The sequence below is a fragment of the Podarcis filfolensis genome, assembly GCF_964270895.1.
Source record: "Podarcis filfolensis genome assembly, chromosome: 17".
Lineage (NCBI taxonomy): Eukaryota > Metazoa > Chordata > Lepidosauria > Squamata > Lacertidae > Podarcis > Podarcis filfolensis.
The window spans coordinates 38,572,713-38,600,533 of NC_139621.1; the positions used below are offsets into that span (position 1 = coordinate 38,572,713).

At 43.6% G+C, this 27,821-nt stretch overlaps 2 protein-coding genes across 3 annotated transcripts in view; one reads left to right on the forward strand and one right to left on the reverse strand.

Moving 5' to 3' along the window:
* Positions 1-5,769: 5,769 nt before the first annotated feature.
* MAN1A2 (mannosidase alpha class 1A member 2) overlaps positions 5,770-27,821 on the forward strand; it is a 37,676-nt gene continuing 15,624 nt past the window's right edge. The window contains exons 1-4 of the mRNA XM_083593376.1: positions 5,770-6,638; positions 14,673-14,928; positions 16,798-16,894; positions 26,051-26,169. Coding sequence (XP_083449502.1) covers positions 6,319-6,638; positions 14,673-14,928; positions 16,798-16,894; positions 26,051-26,169 — 792 coding nt within the window. The 5' untranslated portion in view covers positions 5,770-6,318. The remainder of the gene's footprint in view (positions 6,639-14,672; positions 14,929-16,797; positions 16,895-26,050; positions 26,170-27,821) is intronic.
* Positions 18,381-21,511, reverse strand: LOC310752636 (signal peptide peptidase-like 2B). 2 transcript variants are annotated; one of them, XM_083593477.1, is made up of 2 exons: positions 21,413-21,511; positions 18,381-20,151 (listed from the first exon to the last, which is right to left on the reverse strand). In XM_083593477.1, the coding sequence occupies exons 1-2, from the start codon at positions 21,425-21,427 to the stop codon at positions 18,538-18,540; spliced, it is 1,629 nt and encodes a 542-aa protein (XP_083449603.1). In that variant the 5' UTR covers positions 21,428-21,511; the 3' UTR covers positions 18,381-18,537. The 2 variants fall into 2 exon arrangements, with proteins under 2 accessions (XP_083449603.1, XP_083449604.1); XM_083593478.1 differs by lacking the exon at positions 21,413-21,511 and having other exon boundaries at positions 18,381-19,058; positions 19,647-20,444.

The window sequence follows — 27,821 nt, forward strand, 5'->3', positions numbered from 1 at the left end:
CGGGTCCTCCGCTGCCCACACCCACCTTGCGCAGAAGGCTTCCGCGCAGGGAGAGTAGGCGGAGACTAGGCGTCAAAGAGCTTCTTTGCTGGAAGAAGTTCAAGAAACGCCCACTGACGGATTCTGCCAGCGATTGAGACAGCCACGGGTGAGTGGCTGTCCGGACAGAAAAGGTTCACTCAGGCAACCCAGCCAGGTGTGGCACCGGTTTACGCACGAGCAACCCCTAGAACCATTACATGACCGTTGGAACCACTATTGGTCTCTTCCACTGAATCTGCCAGAGTCTGTCTTCTCATACAGGGGAAGTCTCTAACTCACTGAGGGTTTGAGACTCATTGGCTACCCTTAGCTGGTCTAGCTGACCAGTCGAAGCTGTTCCAGGGGGTGGGGCCACTGTGACATGCTGACAGCTTCTAGGAGCCACAGGTGAGAGTTGAGTGCAGGGTCGGGACCAAAGGTGGACAAACTACCTCACGACATGTCCCCCACCAAATTTACTACCCTCCCCTAACAACCCACTATACACCTCCCCCAATACACAGCAACAAAGTGATACATTTGTGGGTTGCACACACGGGTTGCAATTCTGCGCTTCTGCGCATGCGCAAAGGATGATTTAGTGCTTCTGCGCATGCGTGACCGCCAAATCCCATAAGTAACCCGTTCGGGTACTTCTGGGTTTCGGCGGGTCCAAAAAAATGCAACCTGAAGCGTCTGTAGCCAGAGGTATGACTGTAGTCCGCTTTCACTTTAGCCTCTTGGAAGGAAAAAAAAGTATATGGAAACAGGAAGTTCATATAATGTATCATTCTGAACCTCTGGTTTTGAGTTACTTTGCAGAGCACAGAGATGGGGGGAGAGAGAAGAACCCCATTATCCACATAGGTAATTTCTTCTTTACATGTGAAAAGCCATTTTAAAATTCCCCCTGGTGTAGAAGTGAGAGCTCCATGAATGGAGAAATGCTAGATTTTACTGTACCAGTATGTTCCTCCACATAGGGATGCAGGTGGCGCTGTGGGTTAAACCACAGAGCCTAGGACTTGCCGATCAGAAGGTCGGCGGTTCGAATCCCTGCGATTGGATGAGCTCCCGTTGCTCGGTCCCAGCTCCTGCCAACCTAGCAGTTCGAAAGCACGTAGATCAATAGGTACTCCCCTGGCGGGAAGGTGAACGGCGTTTCCGTGTGCTGCTCTGGTTCGCCGGAAGCGGCTTAGTCATGCTGGCCACATGACCCGGAAGCTGTACGCCGGCTCCCTCGGCCAGTAAAGCGAGATGAGCGCCGCAACCCCAGAGTCGGTCACGACTGATCTAATGGTCAGGGGTCCCTTTACCTTTACCTATGTTCCTCCACATTGACTCCCCCACCCAACGAACAAGGAAAAAGGGGCATTCCCGACTTTTCTAGCTCAGGAAATGTGGAGGGGGGTGTTTTTCAAATATTTTAAAAAATAGACTGCAAATTGCAACGCCAGTACAGCTTATTACAACAGCCCCACAATGTAGCCCAGAATGCACATTGCAGATGTAGGGTAAGGCTGGTATACAACAGTGCAGTGCAACCCTCATTGCAAACCGAGGGTCAGGCTGAAGTTGAAAGAAAGGAGTATACAACCATCCGTACTGTATAGTCCAGTGTTAGCATTGTCGATCAGAGTGGGGTCTGAATTGGCATTTGCATTTATTACCCCAAACCCCTCAAACAAAACACTCATAACACTCAATTGAATGGAGAAGACTTGTGCTTCGTTGACTTGAATGCAACCATGTTGCACTGTAAAATGCAAAAACAAAAAACTCAAAGAGAAGGAACTTCTGTTTTTCCTGGTACAGTACATTGAACTGCTGGAAAGATAGGCTGCTATCAAGTCACACATTCACTAAAATCCTGACTTTCTCCCTTGATTTCCATAGACGGCTTTCAGTCCCCTGCAGTTGGGGGGAAAATTGTATTGAAACCGGAAATCATCCCTACTTCTCAGTCTGTAATGACAAATCTATGGTGTAGACAACAGGAAGTACAGGTGTCTGGAAACCATAGACTTGAGAATATGTGTAGAGGAAATCACTAAACATGCAGCTAAGAGTCAAAAGACTGCTCTTTCAGGAATTTATCCCTCCCAGCCTGCACTATGGTGATAATATTTGTTAATGTAGTCACTGAAAAATCCTTTTTTAAGGAACTATCAATACTTGAATTATTTCCTGCACTGTTTGTCTGTGCTGTTGTATATTTAATAATATGTAGCTGACAGTTCTAAACTGGCAATTAACTGGTTGTCTATCAGTATCTACCTCACCAGATACTGTGGAGAAGATAATAGAGGTCAGCTGTGATAACACACACAGAAAACCTATAGTGAGACGGTAAAACACTGGAATACATAGCCATTATCTCAGCCACAGGTGCCTCTCCCCAATGCAATATGTGGACGGTGTGTGTGTGTGTGTGTGTGTGTGTGTGTGTGTGTGTGTGTTTGCTCGTTTGTTAAGCTGAAATCTAAAACACTAAAACAAAACTCTCAGAAACTAAGACGCGAGTAACAAATAAGCCAAGGAAGCAATTTCTTTTTTTCCCCAATTTTTTTTATTGGTTTTCACAATATTATAAACAAACAAACACATAAGACAAACAAACATAAATCATAGCCTTATTGAAATTTACACTTATTAACTTTGTTAAGTGACTTCCCCGCTTCCCCTTGGTTGAATTTCATTGCATATCCTTTTAACGGTTTCCCAAATCACAGTTCTTATAAAATTTAACTTAAACATTAACATCCTTAAATCTTCACTTTATGAAATTAAACATATTAATTCATCACTTAACATAAATAAAATCCTAAGCCAATTAAGTATCTGCAAGCTGTTTTCAGTTAATTTAACTTAACATATTTTAACTAAATAATCATTAAATTTAATCTACTCTTCCTGATACTCCTCCTCCTTCTGGTTGCGGACTCTTCCGGTTAGGTCGGCTAGCTCTGAAAAATCCATCATCTTCACCTGCCATTCTTCTATCCAAGGAAGCAATTTCTTTGCTGCTATGCTTTGTTTAGAGCTAGACAGAATCACATATAGAATCATAGAGCTGTAGAGTTGGAAGGGACCACCCAACTCCCTGCCACACATGAACCTCAGCCAGAGCATCCATGGCAGGTGGCCATCCAACCTCTGCTTAAAAACCTGCAAGGAAGGACAAGGCGCCACTTCCCAGGGAGCTCGTTTCACTGCTGAATAGCTCTTACTGTCAGAAAGTTCTTCCTGATGTTTAGTTGGCATCTCCTTTCCAGCAACTTAAATCTACTGGTTTGGGTCCTGTCCTCCAGAGCAAGAGAAAACAAGCTTGCTTCATCTTCCATTTGACACCCTTTAGATCACGGGTAGGCAACCTAAGGCCCGGGGGCCAGATCTGGCCCAATCGCCTTCTCAATCTGGCCCACAGACAGTCCGGGAATCAGCATGTTTTTACATGAGTAGAATGTGTCCTTTTATTTGAAATGCATCTCTGGGTTATTTGTGGGGCATAGGAATTCATTCATTCCCCTCCCCTCCTGCCAAAATACCGTATTTTTTGCTCTATAAGTCTCACTTTTTCCCTCCTAAAAAGTAAGGGGAAACGTGTGTGTGTCTTATGGAGCGAATGCAGGCTGCGCAGCTACCCCAGAAGCCAGAACAGCAAGAGGGATCGCTGCTTTTGCTGCACAGCGATCCCTCTTGTTGTTCTGGCTTCTGAGATTCAGAATATATTTTTTCTTGTTTTCCTCCTCCAAAAACTAGGTGCGTCTTATGCTCTGATGCATCTTATAGAGCGAAAAATACGATAGTCTGGCCCACCACATGGTCTGAGGGACAGTAGACCGGCCCACGGCTGAAAAAGGTTGCTGACCCCTGATTTAGATATTTGAAGATAGCTATCATATATCCTCTCAGCCTCCTCTTTCCCAGGCTAAACATAACCGACTTGATTGTTCCTCATAAAGCTTGGCATCCAAACCCTTTATCATCTTGGTTGCCCTCCTCTGCCTACATTTCAGCTTGCCAATATCCATCTTAAAGTTTGGCGCCCAGAACTGGGCACAGTATTCCAGGTGTGGTCTGACCAAGGCTTTTACTTCCCTTGATCTTGACATTAAGCTTCTGTTGATGCTGGCTAGAATAACTTTAGCTTTTAAAATTAAATTGATATACTGCCCTTCATTCAAAGATCCCAGGGCAGCCATGGGGCATATCTAGGAGTTGGCAAGGCTGGCCTTTGCGAAGGGCCCAGGCCCGGGGGCGGGGGGAGCAAAAATTACTCCTCTCCGCTGGTTCAGAGTAGTTGGAAGCCTGCTCACCCACACAGCCATGTGCTCTCCTTGCGCCTAAACAGCTTTTTGCCAAGGGTGCAAGGGAACCTAGGTACACCTTTGCTTGCAACATAAAGACACACAAAACCACAAAATATTTAAATATGTAAAAACACATAAACACATAACAAACAAAGACAATGACCCACCCCAAAAAGTCCACAGACCGTGCAATTGTATTAAATCCCAATCACTGATAGCTTAGTTGGTACAGCATGAGAGACTTAATCTCAGCGTAGTGGGTTCAGGCCTCAGGTCGGGTGAAAGATTCCTGCATTTCAGGGGGTTTGACTAGATGACCCTCGTGGTCCCTTCCAACTCTTTGTTGTTGTTGTTTAGTCGTGTCCGACTCTTCGTGACCCCCTGGACCAGAGCACGCCAGGCCCTCCTGTCGTCCACTGCCTCCCGCAGTTTCCTCAAACTCATGTTTGTAGCTTCGAGAACACTGTCCAACCATCTCATCCTCTGTCGTCCCCTTCTCCTTCTGCCCTCCATATTTCCCAACATCGGGGTCTTTTCCAGGGAGTCTTCTCTTCTCCTGAGGTGGCCAAAGTATTGGAGCCTCAGCTTCACGATCTGTCCTTCCAATGAGCACTCAGGGCTGATTTCCTTAAGGATGGAGAGGTTGGATCTTTTTGCAGTCCATGGGACTCTCAAGAGTCTCCTCCAGCACCATCATTCGAAAGCATCAATTCTTCGGCGATCAGCCTTCTTTATGGTCCAGCTCTCACTTCCATACATCCCTACTGGGAAAACCATGGCTTTAACTATACGGACCTTTGTTGGCAAGGTGATGTCTCTGCTTTTTAAGATGCTGTCTAGCTTTGCCATCACCTTTCTCCCAAGGAGCAGGCGTCTTTTAATTTCGTGGCTGCTGTCACCACCTGCAGCGATCATGGAGCCCAAGAAAGTAAAATCTCTATGACTCTATAATTCTATCTGTTATGGATGATCTAGTTCAGATTCCTGCACTGCAAGGGGTTGGACTAGATGACCCTCGGATGGTCCCTTCCAATTCTTAAGATTCTATGGGCGGCGGCCGTTTTTTCGAGAGCGCTTTGAAGAATACAGTGGTACCTCGGGTTACATACGCTTCAGGTTACATACGCTTCAGGTTACAGACTCCGCTAACTCAGAAATAGTGCTTCAGGTTAAGAACTTTGCTTCAGGATGAGAACAGAAATCGTGCGGCGGCAGCAGCAGGAGGCCCCATTAGCTAAAGTGGTGCTTCAAGTTAAGAACAGTTTCAGGTTAAGAACGGACCTCCAGAACGAATTACTGAACCCGAGGTACCACTGTAAATAAAAGAGACCCGGAATAACTACCGATGCCGCTGCCAGCCCTTCTCTACCCTTAACCAGCTCTATGGAACAGAAAACGAGAGGGAAGCGAAGGGCGTCCTCTTCCGCTCGGGGAGAGCCACGCATGCGCGCGAGGGGGGCCTGCTTCTCTGCCTCAGGATTCCGGAGTCGGTTCCTGCCTTGAGAGACGTTGGTCGGAGGGAAGGAGAGGAGGAGAAGCGGAGGAGGAGGAGGAGGAGGCCGAGGAGCCAGTGGCGCCACACGGCCGGCGGGCGGGCCCGGCCCCTCCGAGGCCCCTGGGGCTCCGCCGCCGCCGAGCGGCTGAGGGACGGGAGGCCGGCTGTGAGGGGAAGGCGGCGAGGCGGCGCTGAGGAGGCCCGGCATGTGGTGAATCCCCCTCAGGCTCCGCGCTCCGGACCTCGACGCCGCCTCGGGATGAGCGCGGCCGCTCCGCCTCAGGCCGCCGGGGCGCGGGGGCCTCCCTCCGGGGAGCGAGCCGCTGCCGGGACGGCTTCCCTGCGCGGAGCGGCGCGCCGGCCCTCCTGAGGGAGGAGGAGGAGGAGGAGGAGGAGGCCTGCTAGCTGCTCCGTCGACCGGAGGTTGAACCGCCGTCCCCCGCCGCCTCGTCTCGCTTCGCCCTCGCCGCCGCCGCCGCCGCCTTCGCCATGACGACCCCGGCGCTGCTTCCGCTCTCGGGCCGCCGCATCCCCCCTCGCAACCTGGGCCCGTCGTCGTCGTCGTCGTTCCCGCACCACAGGGCCACCTTGAGGCTCTCGGAGAAGTTCATCCTCCTGCTGATCCTCAGTGCCTTCATCACGCTCTGCTTCGGGGCCTTCTTCTTCCTGCCCGACTCGTCCAAGCACAAGCGCTTCGACCTGGGCTTGGAGGACGTGCTCATCCCCCACGTGGACGCCGGGGAGGGGGGCAAGAACGCCGGAGGGGGGTACCTGGTCCACGGGCAGGGCCGCGACCAGCACAGGCACAGGTAGGCCCTCAGGCTAATGCTGCTGCTGCTGCTATTATTATATTATATTATTATTATTATTATTATTATTATTATTATTATTATTATTAGTGGAATGGGGTTGGGTAGTCCACGGGTCTCAAACTCAGTGATTTAGGGGCTTCCCCTGCATGCAGAGCCAAGCTCTGGGGGATTGCGCAGACAGTACCAATACAGTGGTACCTCGGGTTACATACGCTTCAGGTTACATACACTTCAGGTTACAGACTCTGCTAACTCAGAAATAGTGCTTCAGGTTAAGAACTTTGCTTCAGGATGAGAACAGAAATCGTGCTCCAGCAGCACGGCAGCAGCGGGAGGCCCCATTAGCTAAAGTGGTGCTTCAGGTTAAAAGCAGTTTCAGGTTAAGTACGGACCTCCGGAACAAATTAAGTACTTAACCCGAGGTACCACTGTAGTGGGTCCAGTGGTCAAGGTGGCTTCTGCATGGTGGGCTGTATAGAGAGGAATGAGGGCAGATGGGGCTTGTCAACCTGGGAAGGTATCTCATCTAGGAGAAGGAAGACACCGATCCTAAACGGCTGTTGCCTTCTGGGATACTTTTTGGGAGAAGAAAAGGCTATGGAGTAAGCCCTTCACAAATCCAGAGTGGCAACCCTAAGACTCTTGGGTGGCACTTTGTATGCCTTCTTCCAGCAACTCCTGCAGCCAGGCTGGTGCCAAGCGTATTGCTCTGCTTTCCTTTGGACCACATCAGGGAGGCTGAGAGGGAGGTCTTGTCCTCTGGGCAGCTCAGGACCTCCATACACACTGCCTAGGCTTGCAGCCTGGGGACGTCATGTCAGTGCTAATGCAGCAATTTGACTTCAGCCTTGGAGGTGCACTCCATTGTGTCTCGAAACAGACAGATGCTGACAACAAGAGGGGGAGTGTTGTATACAGGAATAGGTTTCAGCCCTGGCTTAATGTGGTGTGTGGCTTTGGTGAAGAATCACTGTGTGCTGTCAGGTTACGTTCATATCACAGGTGTCCAGAAAGAGGAGTTGTCAAGACCTGATTCGCCAGTGCACCTTACTTACTGTATTTAAATCCTGCCTTTCCTTCAAGGGGCTCAAGGTGGTATGCATATTTCTCCTCCCACTACCCATTTAATCCCCGCAACAACCCTGTGAGGAGTGTTAGGCTGAGAGGCAGTGACTGGCCCAGGGTCACCCAGTGAGAGCTTCATGACCAAGCGGGGGATTCGAACCCTGGTCCGTCAGTACTCTTAACTGCTGCTTCACATGGGCTCTTGTTTGCTGTTTCTCTCCCCGTCCCTGCTAGCAGTGGCTGTCCCCATGGAAAGCAAGCCTGGATTTTAGACTAATGAAAGCCAGTTGTGTATCTGTCTCCTGCCATTTTGAGGTGGGGCAGTGGGACGTTAAATGGCCTTTCCTTCTGGGGCAAGTCTTTGGAGCTATTAGGAGTGGAATGAGTGAATACTTTAGATCAGAGGCTGGGAACCTCTTTCAGCTGCATTCATTTCTTGGCAACCGTCAGGGGACCACATGCCAGTGATGGGTAAGACCAGAGGCAAAAGTGGGCTATTTTCTGCATGCACTTGTATACCCTTCTCTGTCCTCCACTAGGGAACCAAAAGGCATTATCAGAATACAAGGACACATTCTAGCTAGGCAAAAACACTCAAAGAGGGTACAAAGACAGGTCAGTGAGGGGTGTGGCCTAGGGAATGTTCTGGGGGGCCAGATAGAGGGTCTGGAGGGCCTCTTATGGACCCTGGGTTCCTCACCCTTGTTTTAGGTGGGGCTGGTGACTGATCTACCGCCTACTCTTATTAGATGTAGGCAGAGCAGGAACTTCCACAGACTGAAAAACATAAGTTACATCTATATTGTGTTTGATAACCTGAAGAGCTATGTAACAACTTGGGAGAAAAGAGTATATATAAAGTCCTCACAGCAGGAACCTGTGCCACAAACCCTGGCATTATATAAACCTTTAGAATATCCTCCATATGCACTCATACCCAGCTATGAGTAGAGTTGGTGTGTCATTTTATACAATGCTCTTAGCAAATGGAACAGAAAAGATTAATTAAAGGGGTGCCTTTTCAGTACCCACTTTGTATGGAACAGGATAAAAGAGGGGCAGCACCAAAAGAGCAAAGTACAGTACAAAGAGTCTGCACTGGGAGAAAAAAAAAGAATTACACTGGGAGTTCAGTAATAAAATTACTATTTTTGAACCTTATTTTATGGCTTTATGGGGCAAACCTAATGATGTCTATTCAGAAGTAAGTCTGAATAGGTATATAATAGCAAAGGTATATAATGAAATCATTTTACTACTGAAGAATAACATTAAGGTAGTAGCAAACATAATTAGAAAAACTACTGGCAGGATCTTCAGTTATTTTAAATAATTTTACCCCACTTTTACTTTGCTGCAGCTTACAGCAAAAAATAAAAACCAAATTCATCAACATTATAACTTAACACGATGAACCTAACCCCCCCCCTCCCCAAATCAGCTGAACTCACAGTCAATTCCTAGTCTCCAAAGGCCAGAACAGACAGATGGAGCCTGTGATGTGGTACAGTTTTCTGTGTAGAATAAAATGATGGGAAATGATATTTGCTCTTTTCAGAAAACCATTGAGGTTATAGCCATAGAATTTTGTATGTTGTGTTTTACACTTTGCTCTTTCCTTGGTTGCATTTTTTAAAGAAAACACACTGGATTGATTTGAACTTGACACATATTGACTTGTGTCTCATGCTGTTCTTTCATTCTTCCCTTCTTCATGCACCACAACTGAATAATTCCTGGGTTCATGCCTGCTCCTGAACTTGGAAATTGGGGTTTTCAAACAGGGCTTGGTAGCCAAGTTTTTGTTTTCATTAGCCAGCTATGAAGCATATACTACTGTCAACAAATATACTAACTGATGAAATTACATAACACTCTATGTAGGTTGAAAACATTTTTTTTGTTTGAACCTATTGACAGGTTTTTCTCTCCCTTTCAAAAATTTAAGACTTATCTCCTCCATCACAAATATATATACACTATTTGAACTTGTACAAAACAATATTTATATAACTAGTTCTAATAGGACTATAAAATGTAGAGGCAACATGGCATTTTGCCAATAAGATGCTTATTTTGATTTTCTAAGAAATTTTATAACAAAAATGACGGAAGAATTATCAGAGAGTTGGGGCATATTAAAGATTGAGATTGTTTGCGGCATGAGTTTTCATAGGCTAACACCTGCTTCTCAGTTTTTTCCAAGCTGGATCACTCACATTCTCTGCCCATAGGATATTGAAAAGCTACAGTGGGCTTGGTTAGTTTTAAATCAGAATTAAATAAGCTTTAGGCTCCCAAGTCCCATCAGTCCCAGACAACATGGCCAGCGGTGAGGAATGATGGGAGTTGTAGTCGATAACAGCATCTGGAGAGCCATAGGTTAGCCAACCCTGATTTAGGGTCAATTTCTTTCCTCTTTCAACTGCATAAAAAATAGATAATAATGCTATCACAAGAAGATACCACTTTTCTCTTAATGCCAGGTGAGAAAATCCAAAGTTTGACAAACTCTGTACTTTCAGAGTTTGTTAATATAATTTATTTGTACTATTTTTACCCCACTCTAATGCTCTGGTAAATTATGTATAATTGTAGTCTATGTCCCACTGAACTCCATGGTACTTGATTTTGAACCTATGTTTTGCATAGGTTCAATCTGTAAAAAAATTAACCTTTTTTTAACCAAGGCTTATCTTCAGCCAGTTCAAATGCAATCTTTAGTTTTGAGCAAGAAAAATAATTTTACAAAGAAGTATCTAAATGGCGAGTCTGAAGTAGCAACCCTATCCAAGAAGAAAAGAGTAGTATCCAGTTTCTGCTTGCTTCTTTTCCTTACTCTTACTCTTTTTTATTTTTAGTATTTATCCCCTTGCAGTTCATTCAAGTAAAAACTCTGACTGCAAAAATGTTACCGTCTGAAAGAAAAAATCAAGCTCCATCTTCCAGCCCCCAGCATTGTTTTTAAAATGGAATCCCTACTTGCTCCAATTAATTAACATAGGTAAAATGCACAATAGTAAAACCAAAATGCTTTCCTGAACCTAGTTACAGGCAGCAATCATTTTGCACATGTCTGATTGACACACAACCACTGACACATACGCTGCTTTCGGCCCCGGAAGGGGGCGGGGGCAGAATGGGCTTATGCACGACTGCTGACACCCACAATGAGTTGCCTGCATTATCTTGCAACTACCTCATACATTCTCCAAAACAGGAAGCATTTAGCTATAACTACCCTGATGAGTGGATTTGTCAAAGCCTTTTATCACCTTTGGAACAAACCAGGAACTGAAATAATTGGAAGTTGGTGTTTCCCACAGGCATGTTGGGAAACTGGTTAATTGATTTACATAGGCAGTCTTCGGTTGTGCATGGTTGTGCATGGAGAAGGAGCGGGAAAAGGTTCAGCAAGGGCAGGGTGTCTGGGTGCAAGGTTTGCATTTATTTTAGCTTAATAAATGTGAGATATATTGTGGCTGAACTGGGGTGTTCACAACTTCTGCATTTTATTGTGTCCATAAATGGACAAGGAAGAGTATTGACCTGCACTCTTATTTAAAGAGGAGTGCATATCTCCACCTGGGGTTGTTTTTTTTGGGGGGGGGGTTGTTTTACCCTCTGAATGAAAGCTGGATTAAAGTATTCAACATTCAGAACTTCTAAAGTTCCTCTTTATTAATGTCCTATTGTAATGCTTCAGATCAGTCTAGCAGAAAATTCCATGACACAGTTGAAACAATAGAAGATTGTATGTTAATATGAATTAAAGTGGTACTGCTGGAAGTTTATAAAAATATAGTTGTCAAGGATTGGAGTTGTAGCATGACTTGAAACCATTCAATGGACAGAGGGAAACCAGTTCAGAATTCTTCCCTCAACTCCTTTTCTAGCTACTGTATTTCCAGGTTCTGCACAGCCATTCGGGTTGAACAACCAGGGATCTCTTTTGCTCTAGGAATGCAGACTTAACCTTGTCACATTAAAAATGGGAGTAGTTTGGCAGTAACAATAGTTTGAACCAAGTACCCCTTCAGTGTCATTGTTGGAATGTCTTAGACCAGGGATGTCCAACTCCCAATAGAGAGTGATCTACTCACAGTGTTAAAAAAACTGGCAGTGATCTACCCATTGTCATTGGATGGATCAAAGTTGTTTTTTTAGGGAGCAAATGAATGAATGGAACTGATCAGCTTTTCTCAACCTGTGGGTCCCCAGATGTTGTTGAACTACAACTCCCATCACCCCTAGCCAGCAAGACCAGAGCTCAGAGATGATGGGAGTTGTAGTCCAACAACATCTGGGGACCCACAGGTTGAGAACCGCTGAATGGAACTGAATGAGCATTGCAATATACACAGAGCATAATTAAAAGTTGATTATATAAAACACAATTGAGGGTCCTGAATCCCTAGTCTGGTAGTGGAACTTAATATGATGGCCCACTATTTTGCTAGGAAGCAAAAGTTGCTGAGCTTTTTTAGGAAAGGCAAAGTTCTTGAGCTTTCTTGGGGAAGCCAAAGTTCTTGAGCTTTTTTTGGGGGGGGGAGAAGATCACTGAGATCTACCAGGAACACCCCACAATCTACCAGTAGATCACGATCTACCTGTTGGATGTGCCTGCCTTAGACTTAGGAAGTGGGAAGAAACTATTTCCCACCCCCTTTCTTAGACCTTCTAACAATGGTGCTGCACTAGGAGGAAAAATGACCCTTTCCCAAAAAGAGGCTTTGTTTCTCCTTTCCTGGAACTGGAGGAGACCCTCCTACACTCTTGCAACTGTAGACAGCAACACAGTTGCCCCCCCCCCCCCCCGGACATGCTGGGGTAGAGGGAGATTCTTCTACTGCAGCGCTGCCCTACAGAGTAAAAATGCTACTGACTGAGCATGTCTGTCTGCTCCTGAGTCTGCCCCTCTACTGTGTGCGCATGTGTATTTGTATGCATACACACATAAGTGCAGGTTCCTGTGTGCCCCCCCCTGCTGTGCTGTGTGTATGTGCATGTGAATTGGACTCTGGCTAGCATGTGACCCCTGGAAGGCTTGTCAAATCCTAAATGCGGCCTTCAAGCCCCAAAGGATTACACACACAGCCTTTCAGCCTACTGTGTTGAGTTATAGTATTATTGTGATTCTCAAAAAGTGGGTTAAACTCACAGTAGGTTTCTGGTTTGCCGTGGGAGTTAGGCATAGTGTTATCCAAGTCTCAAGGGCATGGAGTTTAATGTCACAGGTGTTGCTATTCCTTCAGAGTTTAATGCCTATTGCTATTCGTTGCAAATGGGGTGTTAACTGCTAATCTACTGTTGAGAAAACTTATTTGTCATTGTTGAAATGAACAGAAGTGACGGAATCTTAAATGATTTTGACTTTTTCGCACTTAAAATAACTAGTAATATAATGTTAATATGTCAAGAGTGATATTTTCATTTTCACAGCACATGTTTTGTGACCTTTTCAATAGGATTGAGTAGTTCTAAAGCTTGTGGGATAAGCAGGAAGCAGAGATCCATCATGCCAAGCTTCTGATGAGTTTTAAATCCTTTTTAAATCAGGTTTATCAGGGGACTCTTGGGCTGCAATCCTAAACATGGTTATTTAGCAGTAAGTCCCATTGAACATAGTGGGGCTTACTTCTGAGTAGATGTACATAGAATCGTGGAGTTCTCTGAAATGCCTGTGCCAGTTTTCCGATCACAGATGTGGGTCTTCCTTATCTTGTGATTGCTGTTTCATTACCCTGTTTGTGCCAAAAACTTGTTGTGTAACTACTTCCTGCAGTAATAAGGTGAAAACTGTAAATTGCTGGTGATATTTGTTCATTATTGTTGCAGCTTTCTAAATTAGATGCACATGGATTTCCTTCTTTGAATGTAGAGTTGAGGGCATGAAGTGGATTTGCATCCAGATGCAGATATGCCTACCCACATTGTGTTTCTGTCAATGGTAGGCATATATATCTGGCCAAGTCTTAATTGGGGCCTGAGAGTTTTGCTGCAGAATCCTTTCAACAAGGTTGGAAACCTCTTTTCAAAAACCATACCTTTAATAATTTGGTTTGCAACAAAAGTTAATCGAAAGACTTCATACCCAGTGTTCTTGGGATAATGTTGATTGCTACGCTAGTTGCCTTGCCATTTAGGGCCTCCTCATTTGCTCTATTCAAATTAGGGGTTGGCTGGGAGCACATTTGCAAACCAGAGAAACAGTTGTGGGCACAGCAACACACACAGCACACTCAAGCACACAACGCAGTGGCGTAGCGTGGGTTGTCAGCACCCGGGGCAAGGCAAGTAATTTGCGCCCCCTAACCCGTGGATTTGCGCCCCCTAACCCGTGGATTTGCGCCCCCTAACCCATGGATTTGCCCTAACCCCAGATGTTGCGCCCGGTGCGGCCCGCCCCCCCTGCACCCCCCACGCTACGCCACTGACACAACGTCACCTATTTTGTTGACAAAAATAGTATGCTTAACTTCAGTGGGGGAGAGGACCCTGTAGACTGCAAGCATGTGTGTGCCTACGGGAACCATCTTAGCGACCTATGCTCTAAACCTTATCAGAGCTTCAGTTTTCTTTGGGGCTGGTTGATACATGCATGGTGTGTGAATGCACTTTAACAAATAAAGCCTACAGATAGCACTTTCATGTAGCCTCACATCAGTAACAGTGTTTTTCAATGAAATCTGTTCATTTGGCTGCAAGTGACAGCAAATGAAATGAAATTCTTGCATATGTGAAAAGTCCCATTTAATCATTAGAATTTCTGAAATGCTCTAATGTCAACCATTTCTTACAACATATAGTGATCTTCTAATAGATGTATCATTTGTATATATTTGGCAGAACGTCTTCGGTTACAGTTGGAATAAGAAATAGATGATGGTTGTATAACAGATTGGCTCTAACAGTTGGCCCTAAGCTCTAAAAACAGACCTTTCTGACTATTATTTGTTTATTTAGAGAAGAAGAGGAACGCTTGAGAAATAAAATTCGTGCAGATCATGAAAAAGCTTTGGAGGAAGCAAAAGAGAAACTGCAGAAGTCACGGGATGAGATCCAGGCTGAAATTCAAACTGAGAAGAACAAAATAGTAAAGGGTTTGAAGAACAAAAGCAGCAAGCCCTTGCCACCGGTCCCGGTACCAAATCTTGTAGGGATAAACAGTGGAGATCCAGTGGATCCAGACATCCGAGAAAAAAGGGACAAAATTAAAGAGGTAATGGCTTGCGTCATCTTATCATTACCTAGCTGTAGTTCGTGATGCTAGTATTATTTCTGTGAATAGAAACCATACTGTTTGTGATAGTCATAGAAGTTAATTTCATGTGGGAATTGGCTTAATATATTCTGCTTCATAATCTGGGCTTATTTTCTGGGCTGCTTTGGGAGGAAGTTCATCACTCTGACCCCTATAGAACATTTTCTGCCTCTGGAGGAGGCTAACAAGAAACTCATGGGATAGAATCTGGAACAGGACCTCATGAGGAAATCTTAAGTGTCGTGATGAGGTGGTGGTTGCTTTTTGGAGGCATAATAAGCACGTAAGACAATTATTATATGTAGATCTTTTGTGTCTTTTTCTTTTATTGTAATCTGACATTTTTCTCTAATCTCTTGCCCTGGAGCTCCCTTTCTGGGGTAGAGTGAATATTACTGACAATATTTTTTAAATGTTGCATTAAAGTGTGTTAAGCTATGCTAATGAAATTTCTACCTTAATTTTCCTTTTTGACAGAGGAAACATGCATTAATGCCCACAGTTCTTTCAACAGCTTGCTGTTTTTCCCCAGTCATACCTTTTCTTCTCTGCATTTGCTCCTATACCACCGTAGTCATGAAATGCAACAGAGGTCTCTACGCTTTCTGGGTCTGTGAACCAATTGGGATGTTTTTAAAGTGTCGTGCATATGACCATAAAATGGCTGGGGTGGGTAGGGGATTGCTGCTGTGGGGGTATGGCTAATCACAAAACATTGGGAGTGTCCCATGTGTGTCTGCCTATGTGAAAACACAGACCCAAGACACATACACACCACTCAACTGTTTCTCCCCATTTGAGTCAATGGAGCAGTTCCTCCACTGACTTGCGAAAATGGCAGAGAGGGGAAGCCTTCAGGAATACAGTGTTCTGCCTTATGCAAATCAATGGAGACACTGCTGCTTTGACTCACAGAGGCAGCAGGAAGCATTGAGAGGCAGGTGGCTGGCTGGCGATTAGGGATACCAGGCATACAATTTCATTTTGTGAGTATGTTGCTTTGTTCAAATTTGAGTCAGAGTCAGAGAGAAAATGCAATGCCACTCTGAGAAATAATAATGAGAGGCAAATTAGGAATATGTGTTTTGAAAAAGGTAATAAAAGAAAGAAGTTGGAACCATATTTAGAAATGCATTTCAACAGTGATTCTCATGAATGTGTTGGCCTTTGCAAGTTGATTAACTTCTTCTACTTAACCTGTTTGATTTATTGGCAGGGGATGCAGGGTTGCAGTAGATTGGCAGTTCAAATCTGCATGATGGGGTGAGCTCCCATTGCTTTGTCTCATCTCCTGCCAACCTAGCAGTTTGCAAGCATACCAGCACGAGTAGGTAAATAGGTTTCACTGCGGTGGGAAGGTAAACGGCATTTCAGTGCACTCTGGCTTCTGTCAGTGTTCCATTGTGCCAAAAGCACTTTAGTCATGTTGGTCACATGATCCAGAAAAGCTGTCTGCGGACAAACGCCAGCTCCCTCAGTCTGAAAGTGGAGATGAGCGCTACACCACATAGTCAAATTCATCTGGACGAAATTGTCCAGTGGTCCTTTACAGTTTTAAACCTTTACCTTTTGATTTGTTGGATTAGCTTCCTCTTACATTAATCACTGCTAGTCTTCCATCCCTTTACAGAAGCAGTTGCTTACTTTGACAGCACAGAATATTTTGCAAGACTTGAATTTGAAACATTTTCAGATATATTTCAGTTGAAATTACAGTTGTACTCTGTTGCTTACCTTTGTTTATATATAGAGAGAATCTGTGTCTAAACAAATATTTTAGTTGAATGGTTAATTTGTGTTAATTTTTATTTGTTTTCCATTCCTTAGATGATGAAGCATGCCTGGGATAATTACCGGCAATATGGATGGGGACATAATGAACTGAAACCCATTGCTAGGAAAGGACATTCCACCAACATATTTGGTAAGTTGTCGTTCTAAAAAACTCATTTTGAAAATTCCACATAAAATACCTTGCTTATCCTGTTGTGTCATTGGAACATTTTTCAAAAGTTAACGAAAGAGAACTGTTAACCCACTTAAGAGATTGCATGTGTAATCCTGTAGATAACCACTCAAGAATAGCAATTACAATTAAATGCAATCCTGTTTTATTGAATTTTATTGTGCAAATGCATCAGTGCATGTCTGACTTCTTATGATAATGAATGTTCTAAATTTTCTGCTAGTCATCGCGAAGACAAAATTTGTACAACAGGTTTTTTTTGTATAACACAGACTTTTGTCGTTCTGATAGTTGGCTCTTTGAATTAACATTCTGCAAACAAATCTGTTTCATGGTTACATTTGATGAAATGCACTCAGATTTTTGTGTGGCAAGCTGCTGTGTGTGCATGTGCTATGCCACTATATATATTTATGTATGAAGTCCTGCTGGGGCATTTGTGTGTATGAGAGAGAGGGAAGAGCTGGCATGATGACTTCACTTGATCTTCAGTCTTTGCCCTTGCTTACTTCATCTAGAGACCTGTTCTGCACAACTTTTGAGATCTCTTCCATGTTGCCTGGATTTGCAGCTTGATAGCAATGGTAGACTACATAGGCTTCTTAAACTATTGGACAAACTTTGAAGATAATAAAAACAGGGATACTATGGGGATGATAATAAAAAGCCTGTTGTACAGGGTTGACATGTAGAATATATATATAAAGTTCTTTAAATGCCTTAAATGCATATGCTAAGATTTCTGCAGTCACAATGCAGTTAAAAATTCTACCTCTCTGTTCCCACTGTGCCTGCAAGAGGAGAGGACTTAAGTCACTCAGTGAGGTTCTTTTTCAAAAACAGGGACAAAATAGGACCAAAAATCCTTCAGTTTAAGAGAAAAGTTAAGATGTTTACTTACCTTATTCATCAAAAAACCAGAAATAATAAAGGGTCCAACCTCAAGCTCTGTGCCATATAAGCAACAAGTACAGCCTACAGTTTGGCATATTCTACAGTGGTACCTCGGGTTAAGAACTTAATTCGTTCTGGAGGTACGTTCTTAACCTGAAACTGTTCTTAACCTAAAGCACCACTTTAACTAATGGGGCCTCCCGCTGCCGCTGCACTGCCACCGCGCGATTTCTGTTCTCATCCTGAAGCAAAGTTCTTAACCCGGGGTACTATTTCTGGGTTAGCGGAGTCTGTAACCTGAAGCGTCTGTAACCTAAAGCGTCTGTAACCCGAGGTACCACTGTACTCGCTTACAAAAGTCTCCATATACCTGTGTTTTTCCTTGAGCTTTCACCCTCCATCCTCTTCCTCTGTAAGTTGGGAGAATGCTATGGGGGCAATGACTAGATAGGTGCACATCCTGGGTTCTGTTTCTTGGTCATGTTAGGGCGTGACAGGGTTAAGAGGGATAGATGAGAACAGTGCATTTTAATTTATTGAATTTCACAGCAAGAGTGACAGAGTAGCTTTATTTCCAAATGTGGTTTAATGGACCTGTATTTCTTCAACCTGAAGTGTCCTGTTTGTCTCACAAAATGTTCCAGTGGCATATATATGTGAGGTGTTTTCCTCTCCCCTTTCCTCACAGAATGTGGTCTCTGTGCTTCTCAAGCCTCTTTGTTTTCGTAGCCCTCATGTGGAGCATCTTCTTCTCTCTGACTTAGAATGCAGTTAGTCATCTCATCTCTCAGTGTGTCCAGGTCAGATAACTCTTCTGTGGATATGCTGGAACTAGTCATATCTTCCTTGAGGAATGTGATGTTGGAGATTTGTTTTCCTTCTTGTTGACAGAGTTGTCCCTCTAAATGTTTTAATGTATCTGGGTGCTTGATGTCTTTTTGTGAAGAAGGTTCAGACAGGTCTTCTGCAGAGACAACACCTGTCCAAAAAAGGATGAACTCTTTGCGAGAAGCAGCAACAGCCATAGTAGTAGTGAGTATACAGGGCACCAGGTATAGGAGAGTTGACTGACTTGTCTGTAAGAATGTTGCTACAACAAAGGTCACCATAAGACCATAGCTATAAGCTAGAGTAGAAGCTAGAAAATAGACCCCTGAGGAGTTGACTTGAGCATCAAATCTGTGACAGTAGGCTACCAGGAAACCAGGAAGTATAATATCTCCAAGGCCTATGGCAGTAAAAGAACTGTCATCAAAAATGGATGTTGAGGGTAATATTGGTACTTTCAACAGAAAGGGGATCTCTTCAGAGTCTGGTGTCCCATAAGCTGTCACATCCGTGATGCTTTTTCCAGCTTTGGTTAGGAAAGGAGTGACGAACAGACAGAGTACGTCATAAAACAAATGAGCGAACAGAAACAAGCTACAGTTCTTTAAGGTGGGCATGTGAACTGTTCTCAGAATGTAAATGCCAATAGAGATTCCTAGAGCATCTTGCAAAACCCAGCCCCACTCATTCTCATTTCTGAAGATGACCCAAAGTGCACTGATGGCTATACACAGGACAGTTAGAAGCAATGTTCTGATCTCTAGACCTTTGTGAAAAAATGGGAGATGGATTACACGTTTTCCAAATGGAAGCTTGCTTACAAATGGAGCTAAGCAACCATGTAGACTGAAAGATGCGTATAGACAGAAAATACCAATCATTGCATGTACCAGGTAATCATAGAAATAGTACAGAGCAAGTAGCATGAAGGTGGCCATTACTGTGCAAGTACATGTGAAGTAGGCATTGGTGTCAATTGTTATCTCACCAAAATCATTGTCTTCCGTTTGGAATCGGCTTTCAATATATTGTTGCTTTTTTCTCTCTGTTCTGCCTGCCCAGTAGCTTCCCATGGTGACTATGAACATTGACATCAGATAAATGACCCCAGTTTTGTGTAGCAAGTCCCTGATCAAGTTCTTAAACAATAAATAGAGAATGTCCACATCTTGGAGAAGAATTCCTGAGATTGTGACCTCCTCACAGTGACCCCAGTTATATCTGGATCTCCGGTTTCTCACAAGATAGGGAGCATCTCCACCAAGAGTCAACAGCCCCTGGGTTTGGTTAATTTGATGGAGTCGGGCACTCTCAAAGAGATTGCAGTTGCCCTCCCTTACAGATGCAATTCTTGTGCTGAATCCACCACCATCATTGTCTTCCTCCCCAAAGAACGAAGGTGGGCAACACATGGCTGAGTAACTGATGTTCAGAGTTCCGAGCGCAGGGTGAAGCCAGCGATTTTTGTTACCCTCTTGACGTGATTTCATCCACTGTGAAGGGAAGAGGAAGCAGTAATCCCCTCCTTTCTCTGGGCTGATACGGATGACCCCAGGGTTCTGAGCAAGCACAGGTGGAATAAGGAGCAGGAACAAGGTGGCTAGAAACAGAAACATCCTTCTTGGCAGTTTCCCTTAATCTTTACTAGGAACTGTAACCACAGGCTGCTTCTTTCTCTTCTTGTAAAAGAGATTTTGTCCCTTTCCCCCCTTTAATTCAAAGCTTAGGCCCCTGGGACCCAAGCTCTGCTTGCTACATGGTAAGCTGTTCCTGACAGCCTTACCCCCACATCATGGATATAACCCCAACCTTGTTTGTTACATAATAAGCCCAGCTTCCTATCCATGGAGACAAACCCCACCCCTGTCTGCTGCATTGCATCTTCTCTAATAAGTATTTGTTTCTTGCTTTTGCACAACAAGTTTATCAGTAGGGCTGTTTGTCACAAATTGAGCCTAATTTTCTCTTTAACCATAGATACGGATCCAGAATTACAAACTGGAAATCAAATTTTATTACTGCTTTTATGATTTAATAGCTTAAACTGATGACTGTCAGAAGAAGGTGTGATGTGAACATTTTAGTTCATAAAGATGACTGTCCTCTAAAAATCTGAAGTATCGGAGATAGTCATTAGAGGCTGCATAGCTACACAATAGGAATCAAGTGAAACTAGGGACTCTTTATGTTAGCAAAGGTGGACATTAATTTTAGGTTGTGTGCTAGGTAAAAAGTCAATGCTGTAGAAGCCCAATTGGGTAGAATCATAGAATTGTAGAGTTGGAAGGGATCCCAAGGGTCATCTAGTCCAACTCCCTGCAACGTGGGAATCTTTTGCCCAAGGTGAGGCTCAAACTCACAAACATGAGATTAAGAGTCCCATGCTCTACTGGTGGAAAGAATCTTCCCACTTCAAGGATCCTCTAGCTCTAATTTAGGATCTCACAGCTGAATGGCTATATTTTCTAATTGAGACAAAAAGTAGAGGTAGCCATGTTGGCCCATAATAAAAATTCCTAAATCTGTACTAGGGCAGTAGTTTTATTAGGCTAAATAGAATAACATAAAATAGTGTGCAAGCTTTTGGGTTCACCAGAACTCTTTATCAGACTAGATGGTAAACCGAACATCTGGTCACAATCTTCTACCTAGTACACCATCTAAAATTAAATTTAGTCTTCTAATATAAACACTGCCTAGTTTTACTGTTTTCTGCCTACCAAGGTGCCTGTATATTTCACTTAAGGAACAGACCTGGTTAACGAGCATCTTTTGAGGTTCTAGAGATGGGGTCAGCCATTGTTTTTCTTCTTGTTAACAGTACGCCTTGGTGCTACCTGCATAGCACCTAAAGAGCCTCCTTTGATTGTATACTGCCTCCCTAGCATTCCCCCCCCCCCACTGTCAACAATTCACTACTCAGTTGCCTGTGGTGATTAAGAATTGTCCCCTGGCAACCACTCAAGACTCCATTCTCCTATGAAGCCTACCCCTCTAAGATTAGATTGGAAATAGGCAGTCCCACATGCCATGCAGTCTCCAGAATTTTAACTCAAGAGTCTCTCACTTCTGAAATCGGAAAAGGAATAGACCAGAATACTGCCCGTGAAATAATACATAGCCTTACTCTAAGGAGGGCTGCAATTCTGTAATCCGTACATTAGCCTTTCATTGCCTGCCTTCGTATTTTGTTAAATATTTTTTCCCCTCTCTGTCCTATTTCTACTGGTTTTTGTCAGTCAGTTTTTTCTACCTGGAATGGCCCCACCACACCCCAGTAACCCAAGGGGGGCAGGCTGTTAAATTACATTTGTATCCATGTTGTAATGACAAGGTTAAATTGCCAAGCTGTAGTCACTACATCAGCAGGGGCTACACATTATGGCTGGGGAAGGCAGCTAAGCATTAATTTTGACTACACAGCTGTGTAGTCCTACCATGCTATTGAAACAGTATTATATGCATTGAAACAGTATTATATGCATTTGTCAACACAATTACTGTTAAGTTACCGTTAAGTTCACTTAGCTCAGTGGTGCTTACTTCTGAATAGACATGTGCAGCACTGCACTTTCACTCTATATGCAGGTTGATGAAAACCTGGAAGCTATTGTTTACTTTTAACTTGTGATTCCCACCCCCAGCTTTTTAAATTTTCTCCCTTCTTCCAGTTTTTTGGGACACCTACCACCCTTATGTACATGGTAAATAAGCTCAAACAACATTTATGTTGCTTTTTTTTCCTTTTACTATAAACATTTAAATGAAGGAAAATATGGGTTTGTCCAGTAAGATGCCCATTTTAATTTTCTGCCTTAAGAAATTCTACTAACAGTTGAATGAAGAATGACCAGTTTTTGTTTGTTCGTTTTTTGTCTGTGGCACCTTGAAAGCTAAACCTTTTGGTAGCATGATCACAACTTATTTGACTTGGAGCAGTAGCCATGGAGTGCAAAGGGAAGGGCTGAATTTTGGCACTGAATTTAGGAGGCTGCTGCTGCTAAGGCAAGGTTATGAGTGAACTTTAGCACTGAAACTTTTTAGTGCTGGCTGGCTCAGTGATAAGACTGGATATTATATACTGCTAGGGTTACCATGAAGTTTTGGCTTGGGGTTGTAGAAGGGATTGTCACTTTCTACTCATCTGCCACTTGCTGAATTTCCCCTTGCAGATTTGCTTAGTATCAGGTGGCACTTCAGTCAGTCAGAAAAATAGAACCAGCTCTGCTTGACCAATCAGAAAAAGCTAAATATTCCTACCGGCTTCAAGAGAAACAGATGCATCCATGAAGAAGACTTGCTATGCAATGATGGGTGCCAGAAGGAGCAGAAAGTGGGGATAGAGAGGTTTCTGGGAGGTGGGGCAAGGGAATGAGAGAGAAAGTGTGGGTGCCTTGGTTCTGTGAGCTTGCTGTTACCCATGAATAGCTGTCTGTCCTTACAGGCAGGAGAACTTTCCCAGGGAATTTCCCCTTCTACCTGACAAGTGATTCTTCTGGTATCAGCCTGAGCACAGGAATTTCTTTGGCGACTCAAAGGAACAGAGATTCAAGTTCAAAGTTTTACTTACACAACAGAACACTCTAAAATACACCATGTGTCAGGGAACTGACATCGGAGCCAGAGGCGGAGGCAAGGCTCCCAAGCGATGCTGGAGAAGGGCCCAGCAGGGAGAGAGGTAGCTCATCCGCTGGGGAAGGAAATCAGCGTAACACCAGGGATAAAGGGGGGCAGATGGGGGAATCGGCGAGGGGGCTCCAGGACTCCTCGCCGGAGACCAGCGGGGAGAGCACGGGTCCTCCGCTACCCATACCCACCCTGCGCAGAAGACTTCCGCGCAGGGAAAGTAGGCGTAGACTTGGCGTCAAAGAACTTCTTTGCTGGAAGAAGTTCAAGAAACGCCCACTGACGGATTCTGCTAGCGACTGAACAGCCACGAAGTGAATGGCTGTCCAGACAGAAAAGGTTTAACCAGGCAACCTAGCCCAGAGTGGCGGTAACTTACGCATGAGCAACCCCTAAAACCATTACACCATGCACGAGGAATAATTACTATAAAACCTTTATATAGCAATAAACAAATGAACACAGCAGATTAACATTTTTTTTAGAAAAAAGCACTGAGTATATCATTCAGTCTAGTTTGTTGACATACAGTTACATTGGGTGATTTTGTTGACACTGATGCTGCTGCAGGTCCAAGCGAGCATTCCCATGGGCCCAAACATTATCTCTGGTGGTTCCTCTCCCTTTGGGGAGGGCATTAAGTTCAGCCCTAGTCATGCCATATTTGTTTCAAACTGGTTCTACTACAGTGGCCTAAAATAGCTTTCCATTCAACTTTAGTTACAGATAGGTAGCCGTGTTGGTCTGCCATAGTCAAAACAAATTTTTTTTCCCTTCCAGTAGCACCTTAAAGACCAACTAAGTTAGTTCTTGGTATGAGCTTTCGTGTGCATGCACACTTCTTCAGATACACTGAAACAGAAGTTGCCAGATCCTTCTATATAGTGAGAAGGTGGGGAGGGGTATTACTCAGAAGGGTGGTGGGAATGGGTGATTGGCAGATAGCTGTGATGAGCCTGTTGACGACTCTTAACGACTGCAATAGGTCTTACAGGAAAAAGCAAGGGGTGAGAAGGTGAAAAATGTCATGTATAATGAGATAAGAATCCAATGTCTTTGTTCAGACCAGGTCTCTCCATGTAAAAGTAAAGTCTTCAACTTTACTTTTGTTTACGCTCGACCATACTCCATATATATTGCTATGAACAGGTTGTCTTGTAGTTTATTGTGAGTTAACATTCTTAGGGAAAATCCCTTTAATTCCCATTTAACTTCCCTTGTTTTTGTAATGTCAGATGAACAAGCCATTCAGTAGGGCATAGTATACACAACAAACAAGGCGAAACATCTGAAGGAGTAGCTCCTTCCAGGTTGATCTGCCTAGTTGTTAAAATCAGCACAATAGGTGACCCAGCCTGGGGCCATTCAGTGAAAGATAGACTATTAGCACAAATAATCAATAAATAAAAGCATAAAATTAAAATAATAGACCTCTGAAATGTTACTCCTGGGGGGAATGTGTCTCTTTGTTGGGGAGGGGGAGGTTCCCCACCCTAGAGAGATTGGCTCAGCTTCCGTGTCTTGAATTTGAGATAATAGTAAAATTTAAAAGCTGCTGATATTTTTTAGATTTATTTTATTTATTAAGGGCAACTATCACATTCACTTAGCAGATTAGAGGGCGTCTAGTTGTCCAGAGTGCCAAATCTCCATCAGGTTCCCCCATCCCACCCTGCCGCTTTGCAAAAGCTTCAATTTCAGGAGCATGTACATATTTTGTGTGTGAGAGTGAGATAGAAATCTTATAGAATCTGGTACATATTTTCTGTACCTGTTTGTTCCCTAATTCCAGTAAGAAGTGGAGAATTCATTGGCAGGCAGGCAGGCACCTGATTCTGTTGTTTTAGTTATATATGTGTGTGTGTGTGTGTGTGCGCGCGCGCGCGCACGCTGTTATTTCATTAAAAAATATCAAAGTGGTTTACAACAAAAAATACATAAAAAACCAGTTTGGAAATGAAACAAAGCCACCTAAAAATAACGTAGCGGTTTCAACATGTATACTACGCAGAGGTATATCTGTTTGCAAATTGAAAAATGGTTGAGAACAGTTGTTACATGGAACGTTAGGGTGTCATTTTTCATAAGGAAAAAAAAAAAGGAAAGTGGGTGGATGGATGGAGAGGGAATTGACCTTCTCAGGCCCCTAACAGCAGCTCATAGTGCCTTCAGCATTGTTCTCTAACCCAGTGCCCTCCAAATGCTATGCAGTACAACTCCCATAATCTCTGACCATTGTCCATACCAACTGGGACTGACGTGAGTGGTAGTCCAAAAAAATCTGGAGTGCACCAGTTTGGGGAAGGCTGACCTAGAGGTAGGATTAGACTGGGGTAACACATTTGTTCAAGGATGTTTCAAGAAAATGGAAATTGAAAGAGGTAGTCTTCCATTCTTCAGCCTGCTCCTTGACACATTTCCCACCTTTTAGCAAAGGAGAGGCAGATGCAAATGTGATACAGAAATAACATTGAAGGAATAATGTTCTTAAAGGCGTGACAATTCACTCTTCTTCTTTTTGTTGAAGTTGTTGTTTTTCCCACATGTCCCACATGTTTTTTTTAAATCTTTATTCATGCATTCAACAAATATTTATATACTGCTTGATTGTAACTAGAACCTCTAACAATTTGTTTGATTCATACTTGGAGAAATTGATTTATTTATAAAGGATAGTTCCAGATTACAAATAAATAATGGCTACACTGAAGGGGAAGATCATAAGTAAAACATTTAGTTATAATGGAAATTCTGGGTTTTCTGTAGGAAATTCACAGCTGGGTGCCACTATAGTAGATGCATTGGATACCCTCTACATTATGGGCCTTCACGATGAATTCAAAGAAGGGCAGGAGTGGATTGACAATCACCTTGATTTCAGTGTGGTAAGTTGAGCTTTGTGTATGTTGTCCGATTTCTTCCTATCTGGAGAAACATAGAATCATATAACTGTAGAGTTGGAAGGGCAGGAAACTTCTGAGCTTGATCAAACTTCAAATACTATTCTTCTTTCTAAAATGAAGCCTGAAAAGGAGCTGATTAGTGTCTTTTGATGACTCACAAACACTGTGTGTAAATTGAAAAACAAAATGGAAGGACCTTTCAACCTTTCCTCACAGGACTTGGTCTCCAGGCTTATCTAAGACATGTTGCTTTAATTAGCTGTCCCCCTTCCCTCAAAGGGGAAAAGGAAATTCTGGATGTAATGGTGGATTTCTGTTCTTCACATGGTAGAAGCCCACCTCCTGCTTTTCTTGTCTTTCTACATCCTTGGTGCCATACTTTCTTCACTGCAGCCTGTGGGAGACAGAGAAGTTTTTCTTCTTCCAAGTTAGGTTTCTTGGTCCCAAGCTTTTCCTAACAAAACAAAACTGAATTCTCTTGCTTTGATGCTTCTAGTTCTTTTGACTAATAGCAGAATAGCTTTTTCAGTTCCACACGGTGTCAGGAGCATGAGGGGGAAAGGCCATTCTTCCTCTCTTTTAATAACAGAGAATGTGTTTTCCTGGTCCCAGAGGAGGGGCTTTCTCCCAGCCTAGCTGCCCTCCTTTCTTTTAGGAAGAGAAATCCAGTGTCTTCAAAGGAAATTTGGGACCTACAACACTGGCAATCACATTTCTATGAAAGAGAGAACACAGCAGGATGCTGGTTTGATGTTCAGCCCCCAAAAGAGACATGAGTAGCTTTTGTGGATGTAACCTCAGAGCCTCTCAAAAATTATAGAGAATTATTGGAGAACAGATGAGGTGCCTGTGGACTGGAGGTGGGCAAATTTTCCCCCTAAAGGGGGAAAAAGAGAAGACCTAGGTAACTACTGATGAGTTTGACATCAATACCAGTAAAGGTCCTGGAGCAGATAATTAAACAGTCGTTTTGTGAGCACCTAGAAAAGGATGCTGTGATGACTAAGATGCAGCATGGGTTTCTCAGAAACAAGTCATGCCAGATGAATCACCTATTGTTTTTTGATGCAGGTACAAGCTTGGTAGATCAGGGGAATTATGGAAAGGTAGTGTATCTTGATTTCAGTAAGACTTTTGACAAAGTCCCCCATAACATTCTGGTAAAATGTGGACTGGACAAGGTAACTGTTAGGTGGATTTGTAGCTGGTTGACTGCCCAAACCCATAGAGTGCTCACTAACAATTCCTCACTATCCTAGAAAAAAGTGACAAGTGAGGTGGCACGGGGGTCTGTCCTGCGTCCAATGTTGTTCAGCATCTTTATGGATCAAGGGAATGCTCATCTAATTTGCAGATGACACCAAAATGAGAGGGAATAGTCAATGCTGGTCAAGACTGAGTTGGGATTCAAGATGACCTTAACAGATGGGGAAACATTGCCCACACTAACAAAATTAATTTCAGCAGGACAAAGGTGTAGCTGTAGACTTAGGCAGGAAGAACCAGCTGCACAAATATAAGACTGGAGTACAGTGTCCAGTTCTGGGCACCACAATTTAAGGAGGATATTGACAAGTTGGAATGTGTGCAGAGGGAAGGTGAGCAATGTGATAAAAAGACTGAAAACCAAGCCT